Raw genomic sequence first — 20,029 nt, forward strand, 5'->3', positions numbered from 1 at the left:
TGAGGGGCAAAGGTCTGGTGGTGAGGCAGGCGTCACACACCAGATGGCTGACTGGCTGAGCCAACAATGCCATGGGTTTATGTGCCTTGAAGGAAACCCCCAGGGGCTATGGTAAAAAATCACAGAGAGGGCCAGCACTTTGGGAGGCTGAGGTGAGTGGATCAACTGAGGTCAGGAGTTCAAGACCAGCCTGACCAACATGGAGAAGCCCCCGTCTCTACTGACAATACAGAATTAGCTGGGCGTGGTGGCACACGCATGTAATCCCAGCTACTCGGGAGGCTGAGGCAGGAGAATCACTTGAACCCAGGAGGTGGAGGTTGTAGTAAGCCGAGATTGTGCCATTGTACTCCAGCCTGGGCAACGAGAGCGAAATTCTGTCTCAAAAAAAAAGAATTATAGGGAGGACCTACTTCAGGTAAGGCAATTAGGGAAGTTGAAAACTGGGCAGGGGCCTCTAGGTGGAGGGAACAGGATATGTGAAGAGGCCGAGGCAGGAAGGCAGGTGGTCCCTGCGGCGGGGACAGAGGTTAGGGGATGAGGATGCAGGTCACCCATGCTGGGGCTCATGGGCGGGGCTGCACACCCTGCGTGTTATTTTAAGAGCCATTGGGCGCTGTTGGTGGTTTGAGTGAGTGGGGACAGGAAGTGACTCCTCTGACTGTTTGTGGGAACCCAGCTCAGGGGCGGGCAGGGGGTGTGGGGAAGGCTGCAGCCCAGAGTCCAGGTAGGAAGCTTCCCCGCGGTCCGGGAGAGGAAGGGGCCTGGGCTGGGCGGGGTGTGGAGGTGGGAGCACGTGAGGCAGGGTGTGGTCGCTGGGCTGACCGGGTGCTGCTGCTGGTGGTGGGTTGCGGGGGTCAACCCCAGGCTCTGGCCGAAGTAGCTGCCACTGTGGAGGTGAAAAGCCTGCGTGGAAACAGGTGTGGTTGTGGAAGGCGGGCAGATTGAGAGACGTGGGAGCACTGGACTGAAGTGCTGTGGGACGGGGGCCGCGCAGGAGGCGGGCACTGGAGCTCTGGGCAGAGCTGTCTGTCGGGCCGGGGCAGCTTCGAGTTCACAGCGTCCTCCCCCTCGGGCCCTGCCGCAGAGAGGAAGCTCCTGCCAGCTGAGTGGGCCCTGGAGGAAGTGAGCAGCCGACCTCCCCCCTCCTGGCCTGGCCCCCGAAGCCCCCACAAGAACCCGGAACCTGCTTTTATTCGGAACCCAGGGACCACCCCTTGTGCCCAGTAGGCCTCCGGTTTCCTGCGTGGAGAAAGCAGCCGGGTGAGTTCTGGTATTGGGGCCACCGTCCTTAAGTGCTGGGGGGCACGGAGGGAGGGGCCCAGATACCACCTGAGAAGGACCCCGGCGGGCAGGCCCAGCGGAGGCTGCTTGGGGAAGGGTGTCGGTAAAGTGAGACCTTGAGTCCCCACGGCACCTCTGCTGCCCCTGCTTAGAGGTTGGTCAGCGTCCTCCCTTCCTGTTCTATGGAGGAGTTGCCGCCCCGGAACTTCAGCCCCTCTGTCTCCAGGTGAAGAAACTGAGGCCCCGGGGCCAGGAAGGGGCTTGCCCAGACTGCTGATCCCTTTGGGCAGCATCGAGTTCAGGCCCTCCTTGTAAGCACGCATCAGGACCAGAGAGGGCAGGGGGTTTGCCCAAAGTCACACAGCCTGAGTAAGGAGGAGCTGGCCTGGGGCCCGGGCTTCCTGATGCCCAGGCCGGGCGCTTTCATCTTCTCTGGCCATGGCCCTCAGCTTGGGGATTAAGGAACTGGGAGTCAGTTCTACTGTCTGTGTTCCCCATCACCTCCACGCTGCAGGCCAGGATGGAGTCCCGCGTCCCCCTCCCCAGGCTGACTGCCGGTCTGACACAGGTGGCTAGGCCGAGCAAATGCCTCCATCTCCCACAGCTCTGGGGGCTCCCTGCTCTGGACACCAACATCTGCCATGTGACCCACCCCCCCCATGTCTGACTGAGTTTGAAAACACCGAGAAGACCGGGGCGCTGAAGAGGGAGGAAGGAGGAGGCCAAAAGCCGCCAGCCGAGCTGGCGAAGGCTCCGCGGGAGAGGAAGTGGGCCAGGGGACAGGAAGGAGGCTGGGGTGGCCTCTGGATCTGCCCCTGTCTCGGCACATGGCGAGCCCAGCCTTCTGCCTGTAACGAGGATGAGGAAGATGAACAGGGCCTCTGTCAACCCTGAGCCTTCCGGTTTATGGGACGGGAGATGTCACCTTCCGCGTGTTCACCCCAGCCAGCCCCACACAGGCCGGCCGGGAAGGTTCCCCTTGAGCTCATCCCGACAAGCTCTGAGGAGTGAGCTGTACCCCCTTTGTCCTGATGTCTGGGGTAGGGTGGGGGTGCATGGATAGGAGGGTAGGGGCCGCAGGATGGTGACGGGTGACCGCTCTGCACCTGCCTGAGGAAGGACCACGTCCCCACCAAGCCTTGCTCAGCTGTGTCCTCAGCCTCTGGGCCTTTTTCTACCCCATCACCCAGTGAGGGCTGGCTCAAGCCCTCTTTCTCACAGGGCCCGTACCCCTGCCTAGGCTGGTGCAATGCCATGTCCCCGGAGCCCGGCTTCCACCCTCCTTCTGTGCCTCTAGGTTTAGAGGACATGAGTTTGAGGCTTCTCGGACCATGACACCCTCTCCCACATTCTCCGTACAGGCTTGGAGGCAGGCGATGGAGCTGGAGTCCTTGTATGACCTGCTGCAGCTCCCCAAGGGGGTGGAGCCCCCAGCAGAGGAGGAGCTCCCACAAGGTGTGTGCCAGGACGGGTCTGAGGGCGGAGGGTGAGGGTCTGCATGGCAAAAGAGCGAGCCTGGCCATGCCTGGGATGTGCAGTGCCTTCCCAGCTGTCAGCTGAGTGCCCAATTCTGCCCATCCCTGCCTCCGCCTTCCACCTTATGCTCAACCCAACTACTCCTCCTGGAACCTTCTGAGGAGCCAGAGCCTCCTCTCTCCAGGTGAGAGATGGTGCGGATTACAATGAATTACAGTGAATACCGATTGCTCTTGTCCTGTGAGCCTTCTGTGTGCCCCTACCCACCAGCACCTCTTACCTGTAGCAACTCATTTATTCCCAAGGGTGGCCATCAGTGCCTGCTTTATACAGATGAGGAAACTGAGAGACAGGGGGTGACATGCCACAGTAGCAGGAAACTCTTAGCAGGTGGTGGAGTGGGGTTCTGAGCCCAGGGAGGTTCCCAGAACTGAGGTTCCGTGACCACCATGCAGCGATGCCCACCACTCAGCGATGCCCACCACGCAGCGATGCCCACCACGCAGTGATGCTTTGCAGGCTGTGGGGCTCCTGATGTGCTTCCCTCACATGTGTGAGTCTCTTTCAAAAGCGGGGTGAGCATAGGATGGAGCAATTCAACAAGTGTGGGTCACCCTTTCAGCAAAGCTCTGTGTTGTGAGCCCTTTCGGGAGCTGGCAGCCGCAGTCCCTGAAACCTCCTTCCTAGGAGAAGGCTCAAAAGAAGGGCAGGGGCAGGTCCCAGAGCTGTCACAGTCCCTGTGTTCTTTGAAAGAAACAGACCAACAGCAGCATGCCAGGAAGCAGCCAGATGTCCCAGTGGGAAAGGGGTTTAGGTGAACTCATTGGAATTTATGTAACCATGAAAACATAGCCAGGTGCGGTGGCTCACCCCTGTAATCCCAGAACTTTGGGAGGCCAAGGCAGGCAACTCCTGACCTGAGGTCAGGAGTTCAAGACCAGCCTGGCCAACACGGTGAAACTCCTGTCTCTACTAAAAATACGAAAAAATTAGCTTGTCATTGTGGTGCATGCCTGTGATCCCAGCTACTCTGGAGGCTGAGGCAGGAGAATGGCCTGGACCCGGGAGGCGGAGGTTGTGGTGAGCCGAGATCACGCTGCTGCACACCAGCCTGGCAACAAGAGCAACACTCCATCTCAAAAAAAAAAAAAAAAAAAGAAAAGAAAACCTAAGCATGCTGACAAAACGTGTGAATAATTTAAGGGAAAGGAGCGGAATGGGGCTTTCTCCAGCTCCTGTGAATACCGCCTTTTTATTTTTATTTTTTTTTCTTGAGATGGAAATCTCACTGTGTTGCCCAGGCTGGAGTGCAGTGCTGCGACCTCGGCTCTCTGCAATCTCCACCTCCCAGGTTCAAGCCATTCTCCTGCCTCAGCCTCCCGAGTAGCTGGGATTACAGGCACCTGCCACCATGCCTGGTTAATTTTTGTATTTTTACTAGAGACGGGGTTTCATCATGTTGGCCAGGCTGGTCTCAAACTCCTGACCTCAAGGGATCCACCCACCTCGGCCTCCCAAAAGGGCTGGGATTCCAGGCATGAGCCACCGCACCCAGCCCTGAATGCTGCCTTTTAAGTAGATGTTATGGAGTGAGAACTCCAGCGCCAACAGGGTCCCCGGTGTGGCAGGTCAGACGCCGAGTTGCCTGGCTGACTTCTTCACCGTCTGGTATTCTGTGTTTAAAACGCTGAAGATTGGAAAGTGTCTGAGGAAAGCAGCTGAGTTAGGTTAGCAGAACTTAGGTGCTACGGTAATAATAATAATTTATTTCTTGTGTTACAATTGATTTAAGATCCTTAAAGTTCTGGCAAGCAGAGCTGGGACATTGGATGACTCAAGTCACAAGAAGTCTGCTCCAGGAAGGAGCAGCACCATGTTCATTCATTTGTTCATTCATTCGCCCGCTTACTCGCCCAAGCACTTGCTGAGAGCCTGCCCCTTGCTGGGCACCTCAGCCCGTGATGCTGTTGCCTTCTCTTTCATCAGAAAACACGGGGCTGGATAGCTCTCTAAGGTTTTCAGCATGTCTAGGAAAAGCCTTTATTGGGGTCACATAAGAGACAGCGCATTTTGTGAATTTAGGCAAGACAGTCCCCACTGCTGACTGTTTCCCCCCATGTACATTGGGACTAGCTGATCTCAGAGGTCGTTCTCAGCCCTGACATTTTGTGGGTTCTGTGAGTCTAAAATGTGGGTGGCTGTTGGCCCGACCTTGGAGAAGGGGAGCTGCTGGGCCTCCGAGGGCCACCCTGAGGAGTCTGACTGCAAGAGGGGCCATGGAGGGGCCTGGGAGACCTGGGCTAAGCCCCACCTTAGCCCCTTAGAGCCTGGTGAGCCTGGGCGCCGCCTCCCCTCTCTGGCTGGGGTTTCACTTTACCTAAATAGGGAGGGTTGCCACATAAGACACAGGATGCCCAGTTAACTTTGAATTCCCAACAATCAAGAAATCCCTTCTGAGTTTATGTCTCAAAATATAAATGCTGCAGTGTCTGAGGGTGAGCTGGTGCTGGCGAGGGAAGTGAGGGAAGGCGTGCTGCGGTGGAAGTGGCAGGACCAGTGCCCCGGGGCTGAGGGGCTGCGTTCCGTGGGTGATCTGCAGGGAGTGTGGCCAAGCACCCCACAGGGTCCCCACGTGCTTGTCATATCCATTCTGCTTCCAGGAGGAAAGAAGAAATACCTGCCACCCACTTCCCGGAAGGACCCCAGATTTGAAGCACTGCAAAAGGTACAGCAGCCTCCACAGCCCTGACTGCCCTGGTCACACTCTCTGGGCAGAGCAGGCAGTGGCCTCCATGGGGGGGGGACAGCGGGATGTCTCTACTCCTTGACCTCAGGCTGGGGGGTGGCGACCCCCAAAGGCCCCTAGAAGCAAGTTACCCACAGAACCTGCATGTAAAAACATGTATTGAGCACCAACTGTGTGCCTTCACATACACCATCCCAGCAACCTCATGGGATTTGAGGCAAATCTATTATTCCCTACATCCCGGGGATGGGACAGATAGCGAGGCTTAGAGAGGTGACCTGATCTGTCAGGGGCACGCAGGTGCCTGTAACGGAGCTGGGGTTTGACATGAGCTGCTGGCCCCTAAGCCTGCGCTCCTCCCCAGCTTGGCTGCCCAAGGTGAAGGAGAACTGGTGGGACAGTGGCAGTGGGCCTGTGGCACCCATGCTCAGTTCTCTCCTTGGTCGTGGGTCTGCTGCTATGGCCACTGGACCAGCTGGGCACAGGTGGGCTCCAGGCCTCTGTTTCCCTCAGCTTCTGTCTCCAGTCTCCACATGGCCTCTCTCTGTTGCCTCCTCCAAGGAGGCCTCCTGGGCTATCCATCTTCCATACCCAAAGGCTTTGTGGACCATTTTCCATCCTCCTTCCTATTCCCTCACTCCCTCCTTTCCCACCTTTGGCCAGCACACCTGGCACAGCCCTGTATCTGGCATAGGGACACAGAGAGAGCCACCCGTGGTCCTGCCTGGAAGACCTGGGGTGATGCTGACACATCATCCCAGCTCGGCTCCTCCAGAGGCTGATCCTGAGACAAGGATTTGGGTGCCAGTAGTTGAGTTGGGAGGTTGTCCCAGGGTTCATGGGAGGAAAGGGGCTCAAGCCTGCTGGGTACCCTGGAGCCAGCATAGAGCAGGCTCAGAGCATTCCCGCCCGAGTGGTGACAGAGCTGGGGTATTTATTCACCATCTTCTGATAACCTTTAGTTAACAGCTGCTCCCTGAGAAAGGGCTGGGCCTTGACATTGATTCCCTGGCACTCTGACCTTTTGAGCACAAGCAGATTGGGACAGCTTCCAGCAGAGCTGCAGGTGGGAGCCGGGCTAGTGGGCTCCAGTCAAGGAGTGGGCGGGGCGCCAGCACCCCCGCATTAGCTTCCTAGGGCTACTGTAACTTGTGGCCGCAGACTGCATGGCTTAAACCACAGAAACGTATTGTGTTACAGTGCCGCAGGCCAGAGGTCCTCGGCCAAGGCGCTGTCAGGATTGGCTCCTGGAGGCTCTCAGGGGGCCGATGTCCCCTCTTCTCCCCCAGCTCTGATGGCTGCAGCCTCCTGGGCTTCTGGACCCGTGGCTATGTCACTCCAATCTCCACCTCCGTCTACACGCCCAATGTCGTGCCCCCCATTTCCTCCTGGGACCTCACCAGGAGCACCTTAATGGCCATATGTCTACTGACCACCTCTCACGGCAACCTAGGCTTTTTCTATCAAGTGTTCATTGTCCAATTCTTTTCCTTCTTTAAGCTATCTCCCCATTTTTAGGTATTTGCTATGATAGTACCCCACTTCCTGGTACTAAAATCTCACACATGGTAATGACAGCCCCACACTGCTCAGGTTTGTGACGGAGAGAAGCAGGGAGTCTGCAGGAGCCCAGAGCAGGCCCCCAGCTCAGCCTGGGAGATCAAGGAGGGCTTCCCAGTGGAGGTGACATTTGAGCGGGCCTTGAAGGATGGGTAGGAGTTGGCAGGTGAGAGACAGGCATTCTGAGCCAGGTGTGGGGCCAGATGAGAAGTTCCCACCCCCACCAAAAGTCACCCCCTTGGGGCCTGCAGGTGCTGATGGAGTGGATCAACGCCACTCTCCTCCCAGAGCACATCGTGGTCCGCAGCCTGGAGGAGGACATGTTCGACGGGCTCATCCTGCACCACCTGTTCCGTAAGTGGCTGTTTCCGGGGCTGCCTGGGCCTCGGCCCCACAGGCGGGCTCCCTCCCTCACTCCCCACAATGGTCCGGGGTTTAGGGACACCTGTCTTACTTTCTAGATGGGCCTGTGCTGGGGAGATGGGGGCGCTATCTGCGGCCCACGAGTGAGGGGGCCGAGCTGGGGCTCAGGCTGGGGCTCTGACGCCTGGGATCCTTCCACCACACCACACTGCATCTCCAACACTCACTGAGTACCTGCTATTTTCAGGTGCTGCGAGGTAACAAAAGAACCCACAGTCCCTGCCCTCCAGCTGCCCCAGGCTGCTGGAGAGAAAATGGGCAGTCTTGGGGGGCTGGGGCAGGGCTAGGCTCCTGCTGCCGTGTTCCTCCTCAGTCTGGAAAGTTCCAAGGTGCTTTGCAGTGGGTGTTCATGCTCAGGGCCTCCTCCTGGCCCCAGGCAAGTGTTCCCCACAAGCCCCAGAGTCGCCCTCCCTTTCCCCTTGTGTGGTCATGTTGGTCTGTCCATCTCTTTTGCACAAAACTGTGGTCTTGGAGGCCACGGATAGGCCCGATGCCATGTCCTTGGCACTTAGCCTGGGGGCAGCCTCCACAGTATTTGCTGAGCTCTTTGCAGGTGGCTAGACCATCCCACACCTGTGCTCGCACTGCCAGGCACGGCCCATGTAGCAGGTGCAGCTCATTCTGAGAACAACCGGTGCTGTTAATATCCCCGTTTCAGATAAGGAAAGGGAGCCTCTGAAAGTTAGTCCAAGCTCCTCCTCAGTCTGGAAAGCTCCAAGGGGCTTTGCAGGGGCTGTTCACGCTCAGAGCCTCCTCCCGGCCTCTCCAGGCCCATGTTCTCTGAAGCACCAGGCAGGTTCAGCCTCCTGGAGGGGCCCCGAGGTGCTCTCTGGGCTGCCCCCAGCCAAGGGCCCTCACCACCCTCTCCTGCCTCCAGAGAAGTTGGCAGCGCTCAAACTGGAAGCAGAGGACATCGCCCTGACAGCCGCGAGCCAGAGGCACAAGCTCACCGTGGTGCTGGAGGCCGTGAACCGGAGTCTGCAGCTGGAGGAGCGGCAGGCCAAGTGGAGCGTGGAGAGTATGTGGGCCGCAGCCACCCCGGGGGAGCGTGGGGCCACTGGGGCCCTTCTGCTCCAGGCGTCTCATGCACCAGGAAGGCGCGCTCATCCTCCCCACGGCAGGGGCACAACCTGGGAGTAAGGAAGGAGGGGGAAGCCTCAGGGAGCCACAGGCAGGGATCTGGCTGAGCAGCCAGCGGTCCAGGACACGTCTGTGCCCCAGAGGGTGTCACTGCAGCAAAGAGCAGCCCAGGGTCGCAAACGGTCTCATGGAGAATGACAGCCACTGTTGAGCTCCAAGTACTGTGGTCTGCCCATCCGCACCCCCATTTCCTTCAAGTACTGGAATATCTGCAGGGCCTGCTTGTACAAAAAGTGAGTGTGCCTGGCCAGGCACGGCGGCTCACGCCTGTAATCCCAGCACTTTGGGAAGCAGAAGCGGGCAGATCCCCTGAGGTCAGGAGTTCCAGACCAGCCTGGTCAGCATGGTGAAACCCCATCTCTATTGAAAATATAAAAATTAGCCAAGTGTGGCGGTGGGCACCTGTAATCTCAGCTGCTCAGGAGGCTGAGGCAGGAGAATCACTTGAACCCGGGAGGCGGAGGTTGCAGCAAGCCGAGATATCACCATTGTACTCCAGCCTGGGTGACAAGAACAAGACTTCATATCAAAGAAACAGCAACAAAAAAGAGTGCCAAACGCCAAGATTTCCCCACCCCACCCGGTTCACAGTTTGGCACAGATTTCCTTCCCATCCATTCTCTGTATCGTCCCCTATCCCAGATGAGAACAGCGAGGCTGAAGAGTTAAGCAGCTTCTCCCAGGTTGGGCGGTGAGGGCTGAACAGAGTCACCCTCCGAACCCAGCTTTTGTTGGGACACATGCTCCTGCATCTGCTTCTTTTAAGGTCTCACATTCAGTGATTGATGTTGATGAAATCAACCCTGAATTAAGTCACATTGAGCTGAAATCTAATGATGGCTCAGCCAGGGCCTTACCGTAGGTCACTTGGTGCTTCCAGTTGTGAACAGTCTACAGTGACCATCTTTGTGGCCAGAGCTCCTTCCACAAGGTAGACTGTACCCTTGGGCTATATTCTAAGAAGTAGGAAGATGGAGGCAAAGTGTGATGATTTTTTTTTTTTTTTTTTTTGGAGAAGGAGATTTGTTCTGTCATTCAGGCTGGAGTGCAGTGGCACAATTTCAGCTCATGCAACCTCTGCCTCCCAGTTTCAAGCAATTCTGCCTCAACCTCCCGAGTAGCTGACACTACAGGCGCATGTCACCATCCCGGCTAATTTTTGTGTTTTTAGTAGAGACGGGGTTTCACCATATTAGCCAAGATGGTCTCAATCTCATGACCTCGTGATCCACCCGCCTCAGCCTCCCAAAGTGCTGGGATTAAGGCATGAGCCACCGCGCCCTGCTGAAGTGTGATGATTTTTAGGTTCTGAACATGCATCTCCAGATCTCTGCTCTCCAGAAGGCTGGACACAGGCCTCCTTGGTGTGCAGGTGGTGGTGGTGACAGTGAAGAAGCCTTGGCAGCCCCCTGGGCCCTGACCTGTCTCTTCTTTCCTTCCAGCCATCTTCAACAAGGACCTGCTGTCCACCCTGCACCTTCTTGTGGCCCTGGCCAAGCGCTTCCAGCCTGACCTGTCCCTCCCAACCAACGTCCAGGTGGAGGTCATCACCATTGAGGTAGCAGCCTGGGCCCCAGGGATTTGTAAGCAGAAGCTGAGCATCTTGAGTCCGCATTGCTTTGCCCTGCGTGGATGGTGCTGGCTGGGGTGGGCTGATCCAGGGTGAGTTTCAGGGAACCCCGAGAAATAGAATCCTGCCAGGACAACCACGGGGTGCTGTCTAGGGCTGGGGGTGGGCTGTAAAGAGTCCAGTGGGTCTGGCAGAGACCTGAGGGCATGAGGAAGTCCAGGGCTGGCCAGCTTCTCTTGACCTCAGCAGAGGGCATCTGGCTGGCAGAGGCTGGGGCCAGCGGCTGAGCCATATGTGGCCGTCTGTTCATGGCCACGAGAGAGCCTTCACACCCCTGAGGCAAAACCACCGCTCTCACCATAAGGGCACTATCTCTTGTTAGAAAACTGGCAGCTGTGACAGTGCCCGTTCTCCTCTTTCAGGAAGCCTTTCTGGATTTCCCCCGCCCCAGATACTCTGTCTAGTGTGCGGCCTGCCTGTGCTACAGTTAATACCCGGGAATCCACAGCTTCTCTCTCCAGACAGACTCTGAGCATCACAGTAGGGGGCCCCACCGGCTCTTCCCTTCCTCTGATCCCCCGTCCCACCCCGGCCTCGGGTTCCTGGTGCATAGGGGCCTCCTGTCTGAGGGTGTATCTCTGACTCTCCCCAGAGAATAAGCCAAGTTTGGCCAAACCCAGTCAAAGTCATTTATACTTTTTTTTGTTTTTTGTTTTTTCCAGATGGGGTCTTGCTCTATTGCCCAGGCTGGAGTGCAGTGGCACAATCTCAGCTCACTGCAACCTCTGCCTCCCCGGCTCAAGTGATCCTCCCACTTCAGCCTCCCAAATAGCTGGGACTACATGTGCGAGCCACTGCACCCGGCTAATTTTTTGCGTTTTTTGTAGAGACAGGGTTTCACCATGTTGCCCAGGCTGGTCTCAAACTCCTGAGTTCAAGTGATCCACCTGTCTTCGTCTCCCAAAGCGCTGGGATGACAGGCGTGAGCCACTGCACGCTGCCTTCTCCTGGGTTTTAAAACCATTGATTATAATTCCCTACCGAGCAGTTGTGTGGCTTTGTCCTGCCGACATAACTCAGAGGTGACTACATTGATTCACTCCTTCACCATTCATTTGCTCACAGCCACATGCTCATTGATACTGCCCTCCTCCCGCCGTGAGACTCTGGGGACACCTCGGGGAGCGAGGCAGACACAGCCCCAACCTCAGGACTCCTGGGGAGGAAAGACAAGTCAGGAGGCCATCCTGAGGAGGGGGTGAGGCAGAGCAAACGGGTCCCTGGGACCGCTCTGGGCCCGAGCTTTCTGGATTATTTAATTTCTTCCCTCCTTACCTTTCTTAGAGCACCAAGAGTGGTCTGAAGTCAGAGAAGTCGATGGAGCAGCTCACCGAATGCAGGTGAGGGAAGGACAAGGGTGCATGGCTGGGGCTGGGGCTCAGCAGTGGACGGGGCAGGACGGGGGCCGGGGCAGATCTGCCTGACCTTTGCGGGAAGGGCTCCACGCTCTGGCTTTCCCTCAGACCAGAGAAGCCCACGCTGACCCCTCCATCCCACGGTAGCACTCAGGCCCCTTTTGTTCCGGCCTCTACCCTGGTCCCTGCCTGGCCCCTCCCAGCCACCTTGCTTTGTTCTCTGGGGTGGGGGCCCCTGGGTTTGGGGCACAGGGCCCAGTGAATCTTAGTCTCTCTAGTGTGAGCAGGATGTGCCTCTGTCTTTGCGAAGCTGTAAGGGTCTTAGAGGCCCCTGCATGGCCAGGGGCTGACCATCTTGCTCCTTACCCACTGGGGTGTGTGGGCATCCTGCTTTGGGATGTGGCCATCCTTTTCCCCACCCATCCTGCTCCCCACCCACTGAGGCTGGCAGTCCTAGTCCCTGCCCACTGGGGGTGTGGCCATCCTGCTCCCCGCCCACTGGGGCTGGCAGTCCTAGTCCCTGCCCACTGGGGGTGTGGCCATCCTGCTCCCCGCCCACTGGGTCATGGCCACCTGCTGCTGCCCGTCTTGTTTACTCTGCACCCGGCCCTGTCTTGTCCAGACAGCTTTCCCCTTTAGTTCGGAGGAGGCTATCAGCAGGAAATTAGATTCCCCTCCCTTACCTAACTTTCACTGAAAGCCTATTATGCGCAGGCATTGGGCTGAATGTTTTAGCCCTCACAAAGTGCAGTGAGGCATGGTCAGTTTTCTTTAGCTCGGAGAGGGCAGGGGAGTGTCCAGGGCCTCACGAGGGGTTAGGGGGGCAGAACTGGGATTCAAACCCAGGACTGGGCTATGCTTGGTTGGAGCTGTGGCTTGAGGAGGAAGCTGGGCAGAGGGAGCCTAAGAGGAATCAAGACCTTCTAGAAAAACGCATTAAATAGCCTCCCCGTTCTCAGCTGCCATCTTCCCCCTCCCTCCTGGGTCCCTACTGTCCCCTCAGGTCCTGTGACTGGGCCTGCTCAGGCCTGCCTGAGCCTTTGCCCCCAGCCCCCTACCCGATATGCCTTCCATGCTCTCTCCCTCCTCCTGTCAAAGTCAGGGCATGCTTCCTGTTCTTGGTCCAGGCTCTGTCCTGCTGGACCACCAGGTCCTCTGAGCCAGGCCCAGCACTGTGGGTTCTCAATGCCTGTGTGGCCCTGGGTTCCAGTTTCTCTCCATTAATTGAGGGAGTCAGGCCAAATGCCATCCAACTTTAAAGGTTCTGGATTCTGTGCAGGAGTCTAAGGTTGGCACATAAGAGCTGCCCAGAACACTCAGTCCACGCGCTGCAGAGAACAGGTGGGGCCTGGAGAGGGGTGGGCCCCTGGGGCAACACAGGCTGCCAGCAGGTCCACCTTTGCTGTCTTCCATGTGGCGCTGGCTCAGGCTCAGGGCACAGCTGGGGCACAGCTGCTGGGTGCCTTGCTGGTGACATGGCAGCTGTGGGTGGTGCCCAGGATTTCTGACTTCTTGTATTAGTTACTGATTGCTGAGTAACAAGTTCCCCCAAAACTTTGAAGCTGAAAATGACAGTGAACATAGATTCTCCTCACAGTTTCTGTGGGCTTGGAGCTCAGGAGCAGCTCAGCTGGGTGCTTGGGCTCAAGATCTCTCATGGGGATGCAGCCAAGATGCTGGCTGGGGAGGGCTGCTGTCCACTTAAGGCTTGGCTGGGGCTGGAGTGGTGTGGACGGAACATGGCGTCTGCCCTCCTGGCAGCCTTGGCCTTGTGTGCTGAGCCTGGGTCCCTGTCATAGGCTGCTGGGCTCTGCCCTGTGGGGCCCAGCTCTCTTCTGGAGGGTTCTGGTTGGAGGGATTTGGCCTGCCCTGGACCTACAGAACTTCTTTTCTATGGGGTAGGGTGAAGCTAAAAACTTGACCAAAAAAATCAAAGAAAAATTTTTCAAAAACAGTAAAAATGGAGTGAAAGAAGCCAGACCCAAAAGAGAACATGCGACATGGTTTCAGTTACATGATCTTCCAGGACAGGCAAAACCAATAGAAGGCAAGAGCAGTCACAGCCGTGATCAGTGCAGGGAGGGAGGGATGGAAGGGAGGACACATCGGGGGGCGGGAGGTTCTGCATCATGTGAGGGACGGTGATCACACAGGATGCCAGTGGCCTCAGTGGGACATGACCTAGGCATCTAGCCACCTGAGTTCGGCTGGGTGCTGGGGCCTGGGGTGGGGAGGGAGTCTGGTCCCAGATGGACCAATTGGCTCATGAATAAAGTAGCCAGAGGTGTTACCTCTCAGAGAGGCTCTGGATGGGCATTGGCTGGGGAGGGATGGGGCCGATATACTCCCACTCCCAGTAGCTAAAACCAATAAAGCCCTTACTAGGTAAAATGCACGTGCTGTAAACTTACAGCTTTTGTACTTTATGATATATGTGATGGATCTCCCTTAGAACAAAGCAGGAACCACAAAACCAGCAAAATCCAAATGTTTCTAGGTGTGGAAGCCTCAGAGAAGGGCATGAACCTATGTCTGCTGTTTGCCTCCCACAAAGACCCTTTCTGTTACCTGCCCTACCTACAAAGCTGCCAGAATAACCACGAACATGCCAGTTTCTTTGCAACCTTGCCGGCACTGATGTTTGTCATGTTGAGAGACTGCAGGTTTGCAGGGCTTCTTTCTTAACCATTTGTTTGCTTTCTCCACCCCCTTCAACTTCTCCTGTAGCACAGACAAGGACCAGCCTCCGAGTGAGTACTCTCGTAATTTTTGGAAATCTGTTCCTATCTGATGCGTGTTAATGCAGATGAGTCTTGATGCAGGGTTGGTTAATTGCTGAGCATTCTCTCATTTCCTCGTCGCCTGCTGTTTGTGTCTCAAGCCTTATTCTTATTCATTTGTCCCTCTTCCTGTCTGTCCATCCACGGAGCTGGCTGCTCCTTCTCACGATACTGTCTCTGGAGGGAGAGGAGTTTATAATTCACATGGGCAGTGATGGTGGAGTCCGTTGAGTGTGTGGGCTCTGGGGTCAGTGGCCTGGGTTCAAACACCAGTTTTCCCACTCATGAGCCACTTAAGCTTGGGCAAGTATCTTAACTTGTCCATGCCTCAGTGTCCCCATCTATAAAATGACCCTGACCCTGACCCTGACCCTAACCTCTTACACTGGCAGTGAGGGTTAAAGGAGATCATCTGTGAGTGCATTCAGCATGTGGGTAGTGCTCAGTAGTGAGTGGACAGTAATATGGCTTCTGCCCTTCTGACAGAGCTGTTCGCCAATCAGTTGATTTATCTAGTTGTTACTTCTTTCATTCATCCATTCCTTTGTCAGTAGTCTGGCCAGCTCTTCTCCATCCATCCATCCATTTATCCATCTATCAATCCATCCATCCATCCTTTCTTGCATTCATCTATCTGCTCACCCACCTATCCACCCACCCATCTATCCATCCATTGATTTATCCATCTCTGCACCCATCAACCCATTCTTCCATTCATCCATCCACCTACCCATCCATCCATTCATCCATCCGTCCATCCATTCATCCATCCAGTCACCCACCTATCCACCCACCCACCCACCCATCCATTTATCAATCTCTCCATCTATCCAGTCATGCCTCCATTCAACGATCCACCTACCCATCCATCCATTCATCCATCCGTCCATCCATTCATCCATCCAGTCACCCACCTATCCATCCACCCACCCACCCATCCATTTATCCATCTCTCCATCTATCCAGTCATGCCTCCATTCAACCATCCACCTACCCATCCATCCATTCATCCATCCATCCATTCCTCCATTCATCTATCCAGTCACCCACCTATCCATCATCCATCCATCCAGTTACCCACCTATCCATCCATCCACCTATCCATCCGCCCACCCATTCATTTTTCCATCCCTCCATCCATCCATTGATGCTTCCATTCATCTATCCACCTACCCATCCATCATCTATCCATCCATCCGTTCCATTTATCTGTCCAGCCACCCATCCATCCATCCATCCACCCACCTATCCATCCATCCATTCATCAATCCACCCACCCACCTATTCATCCATTCATTCATCTATCTACACATCCAACCACCTATCTATTCACCCATATCTGTCCATCCCAACACTATTTTTTTCTCCCTGTACCCTCCCCACTTAGACACATAGCTACGTGGGCAGGGATGCTCTGAGGAGCACCTCACCTGCAGAGACAGAGATACTAACCTGCCAGGAAAGTAAGTAGCCTCTGAGAATGGGGGCTGACGGAGACAGAGTTTTGGGGGAAAGGAGAAGTGGGGGGCAAGGAGGGCTGGCTGGGGAATCTGTGTTTGCAGGGGGAGGGGCAGCCTGAGGACATGAAGGGTTGCCCAGGGAGCAGTATTTTGGGCAGGTGGCAGCATAAAGTGGGAGTCACAGGGCGAAGAAAGGGCGCAGAACGGGATCATCTGATGACACATTTGCCTCTCCTTTCCTGGCTCCTTCAGTGATGTGATTTCCCTGACCACTGATGTTTCCACCATGTCGATTGTCAGTTGGTTTTAGGGGCCTTTTAACGTGCACGATGCTATTTGGTGCCACTTTCCCCTCTTCACGAACAAGTGAACTGAAGCACAGAGACGTGCTGTGATTTGCTTAGAGTCACACAGCTCCTGAGTGGCAGAAGAAGCCACAGGCAAACTTAGGCCAGTCTGTGTATTTGGTGCCCAAGGACCAGTGTTCCCATGGGAGGAGTGTTAGCTGCTGATAGCAGGAACCCAGCTTGTGCACAAAGGGCATTAGCCATGGGGCACCCAAGGCTGGATCCCAGGGCCTGAGCCGCTGTTCCCAGACTCCAAGGGAGTGACTGAGTTGCTGAGAGAGCTGGCCTTTTGCAGGCAGCAGATTCAGACACTCTTGGGGGTGGGGCAGGGTGGGGTGAGGGGGTGGGCAGTGGGGAAGAGTCCTTACTCAGCCACTTTAAAAGCAAGGGGAGGGGACTCACAGAACTAGCGTCAGCCCCAGGCTGGCCCCATCACCCACCTGTAGCAGCTCCCGTAGCCCCGGGGAGGCGAGCAGGGCCCTGGGAGGAGGGAGGGCCAGCTGGCAGAGGAAGGGATGCAGCTGTGCCTACACGGTAACAAGTGTCAGCTGCAGGAAGAGCGGCTGTATACTGAAGTCCTACTGTGTGCTCAGTCATCATGCTGCTGGGCCAGGTGTGTTACCTGCTATCAAACAATTCCATCTCTGCAACGACTCCAGCTAGGGAGGCGCAGAGAGAGACGGTGAATCCCTCCGGGGGCACATGGCCAGGGGAGCAGTGACTCAAATCCAAGTCTGTTTTATGTGAGAACCATGATCTAAAACGGCAGCTCCCTCTGGACTGGTTATTCTAAGAAACTTTTGTGAAAAAAAATTCCCTGTTTGGCACAAAGATAATAGCATCGTAATGAGGTGTTTATTGGATCTGTGTCTGCAGACGACGTCTTTGATGAATTATTTAAGCTGGCTCCGGAGAAAGTGAACGCAGTGAAAGAGGTAGGAGAGATCAAACCTCTCAGCGGCTCCCGGGCCGCCCACCCCACCCACTGCCTACCTGCGCCGTAGGAGGGAATCACGGGTCCTTGTGCCACACCTGCGGTGTGCTAGGCCCTTGTTCTTCCTTGGTTAGGCCATCGTGAACTTTGTCAACCAGAAGCTGGACTGCCTGGGCCTGTCTGTGCAGAATCTGGAAACCCAGGTATGGACTCAGCGGCGGCGTCTCCAGGCAGGGCAGGGCCACTGGCCATGGGAAGGAAAGCGTCTGTGCGCCCTAGAAACCCGCTGTGCGGTGGTGGGGGTTGCATCGCCTCTTGGAGCCTCAGGGTCCCCCTCCCCAGTGTGACTGCTGCTGGCAGGCAGCACTGGCCACCAGGGACACGGCAGAATCCCGGGGGCGGGGGCGTGGGAACACTTCACCAAGCTGGAGTCACCTCGGCTGTCACTGCTTCTCATTGTTATAATTTTATTTCATAATTAATCTTAGCCTAGCCCATGCCCAGACTTGAAGCACATGAGTCTTCCCTGCGTGGTTGTGTTCGCCCAAACAGAATTTATTAGGTTTGTGCCATGCGCCAGGCGTAGGTGACAACGCAGCCCCTCCGTCTGCAGGCTCTGCGTCTCTCATGAGCACCCGAAGGAGCCCAGTCCTCCCCTGACTGCCTTAGACCTAATCGTCCCAGGAGCAGAATCTTGGGGGTCAGCACTGACCGTGGGCTGTGGCTTTCCACAGTGGCGCTGTGCCCGCAATGCAAGGGATGGGGGCAGAGGAGCAGAGTGGCTGCCAGCCCGGCGCCTGCAGAGTGGGCATGGAGTCTGCTGGATGCCAGTGGCCTCAGTGGAACATGACGTAGGCATCTAGCCACCTGGGTTCGGCTGGGTGCTGGGGCCTGGGGTGGGGAGGGAGTCTGGTCCCAGATGGACCAATTGGCTCATGAATAAAGTAGCCAGAGGTGTTACCTCTCAGAGAGGCTCTGGATGGGCATTGGCTGGGGAGGGATGGGGCCGATATACTCCCACTCCCAGTAGCTAAAACCAATAAAGCCCTTACTAGGTGTCAGTCCCCCTGCAAAATGCTTCCTACATTAACTCATGGAATTCTTCCCCAAATCCCCTGAAGTGGGAACTGTATTACCTCACCTACAGAGGAGGATGTTAAGGCACAGAGAGGCTAATTAACTTGTCTAAGGTCACACAGTGATATGTAGTGGATCTGGGATTTGAACCCAGGCAGCTGGGGCCAGAGTTTGTGCTTATAACCACCTCACATGTGGCCACGTGAGAAGTTTGTGTGTGATAGGGTATGGCAGCATGGCAGGGTGGAAGTACCAGGCTTTGAAGCCAGACAGACACACATTTCCCTCCTGCCTCCACCAGTGATGGCCCCTGGGCTCTGCTGACACCCCTCCACATTTGCTGTGTGAACTTGGGCGAGTTACTGGTCTTCTCTGAACCTCAGGCTCCTCTTATAAAGTGGGTGCAAGACGGCAACCTCATAGAATTGTAAGTGGTACATGAGCCGGTGAGCCGCACATGTTTGGTCTATTACTTGGCACGCTGCTGGCATGAAATAAATGAGAGATTTGCAGTTTTATTATATTTTATGTGGACATAAACAGGATGACTTCTGAGATTTGCATATTACCTATTCCATCTTTATCTCTCCCTTGGTAAAATAATGGCTTTGGATACTCATGGCATGTGCGAAGTTGGTATTTAGAGACTGTTCAATAAAACGGGGCAAGGAAGTCCCTTGCATTTCAGTTGTATTACCGAGGAATAATGCAGAAAAGATTTCAGGCCCAAACTAATAACATTGAAACAGACATAATAGGAGGAAATTCCATTAAGGGCTTTGAATGGCGGTTTCTTCCAATATCCCATCCTGTGTTTTGTATCTTTGAAGAGACTCAATAGGATTATATTAGCATATTGATATGCTGGTGGTAGGGACGACAGCTTTGTCTCAGAACAGACAGAAATATTAATATGGCAGCTGGCAAGATGGGCCCTGTGTGCCGCTCTCTGCTTTTCCCTGATGGAATAGTTTTGCATGTAACTCTGTTTTCCTGTGTTTCTGTAGCTTGTGGAACAGCGTGGTGTTTAAAAACTGGCATGAGGCTATTCTACAGCAAGTTTAGGAAGCACTGTTTTTACTGAGCATACACTAGGTACCAGGCAGCCTGAAACCGCATCTTACCTGCAACCCTGTGAGGTCAGGAAAGTCTTCCCCACTTCTCACCAAGGAACCAGAGGCTCAGAGAAGTTGTGTGATTTCCTTAGGACCACACAGCCTGTAAAAGACAGAGTGGGTGTCCCCAGGCTTCTTCCACATGATGGCCTCTTGTTCCTTCCTTTGTAGTTTGCAGATGGGGTCATCTTACTCTTGCTGATTGGACAACTTGAAGGCTTCTTCCTGCACTTAAAGGAATTCTACCTCACGCCCAACTCTCCTGCAGAAATGGTAAGTTCTCCAAAGATTCTTCTTGATTGTCTACCTCTGGGTGAACAGATAAACAGAAATGACATGACACGTGTGTTTATTCAGTTCCAGGTAAAGTGAAGGATGTAAGGGAAGCTTGTTTATCTATGTCTACCTGTCCGTCCATCCATCCACCCACTCACCTATCCATCCACCTATATACCTATCCATCTATCCACCCACCCATCCATCCACTCATCCACCTCTCCATCCATCTATATACCTATCCACCCACCCATCCACCCATCCACCCATCCACCCACCCATCCACCCATCCATTCATCCACCCACCCATTCACCTATCCATCCACCTATATACCTATCCATCTATCCACCCACCCATCCACCCATCCATTCATCCATTCATCCACCCACCCACTCACCTATCCATCCACCTATATACCTATCCAT

At 55.2% G+C, this 20,029-nt stretch overlaps 1 protein-coding gene across 4 annotated transcripts in view; it reads left to right on the top strand.

The window, feature by feature from the left end:
• Positions 1 to 387: 387 nt before the first annotated feature.
• The window catches only part of PARVG (parvin gamma), a 27,525-nt gene continuing 7,883 nt past the window's right edge, over positions 388 to 20,029 (top strand). The window contains exons 1-12 of one of the 4 annotated variants that reach the window (XM_032261416.1): positions 388 to 727; positions 1,088 to 1,263; positions 2,658 to 2,739; positions 5,421 to 5,485; positions 7,318 to 7,420; positions 8,367 to 8,507; positions 10,072 to 10,187; positions 11,544 to 11,599; positions 14,342 to 14,364; positions 17,078 to 17,136; positions 17,270 to 17,338; positions 19,499 to 19,600. In XM_032261416.1, the coding sequence (XP_032117307.1) occupies positions 2,661 to 2,739; positions 5,421 to 5,485; positions 7,318 to 7,420; positions 8,367 to 8,507; positions 10,072 to 10,187; positions 11,544 to 11,599; positions 14,342 to 14,364; positions 17,078 to 17,136; positions 17,270 to 17,338; positions 19,499 to 19,600 (813 nt within the window). In that variant the 5' untranslated portion in view covers positions 388 to 727; positions 1,088 to 1,263; positions 2,658 to 2,660. Of the gene's footprint in view, positions 728 to 798; positions 1,264 to 2,645; positions 2,740 to 5,420; positions 5,486 to 7,317; positions 7,421 to 8,366; positions 8,508 to 10,071; positions 10,188 to 11,543; positions 11,600 to 14,341; positions 14,365 to 17,077; positions 17,137 to 17,269; positions 17,339 to 19,498; positions 19,601 to 20,029 lie in introns of those variants that run through there. The other 3 variants (XM_032261414.1, XM_032261418.1, XM_032261415.1) reach the window with 3 other exon arrangements.

The sequence above is a fragment of the Sapajus apella genome, unplaced genomic scaffold, assembly GCF_009761245.1.
Source record: "Sapajus apella isolate SASKATOON/1434 unplaced genomic scaffold, GSC_monkey_1.0 scaffold123, whole genome shotgun sequence".
Classification (NCBI taxonomy): Eukaryota; Metazoa; Chordata; class Mammalia; order Primates; family Cebidae; genus Sapajus; species Sapajus apella.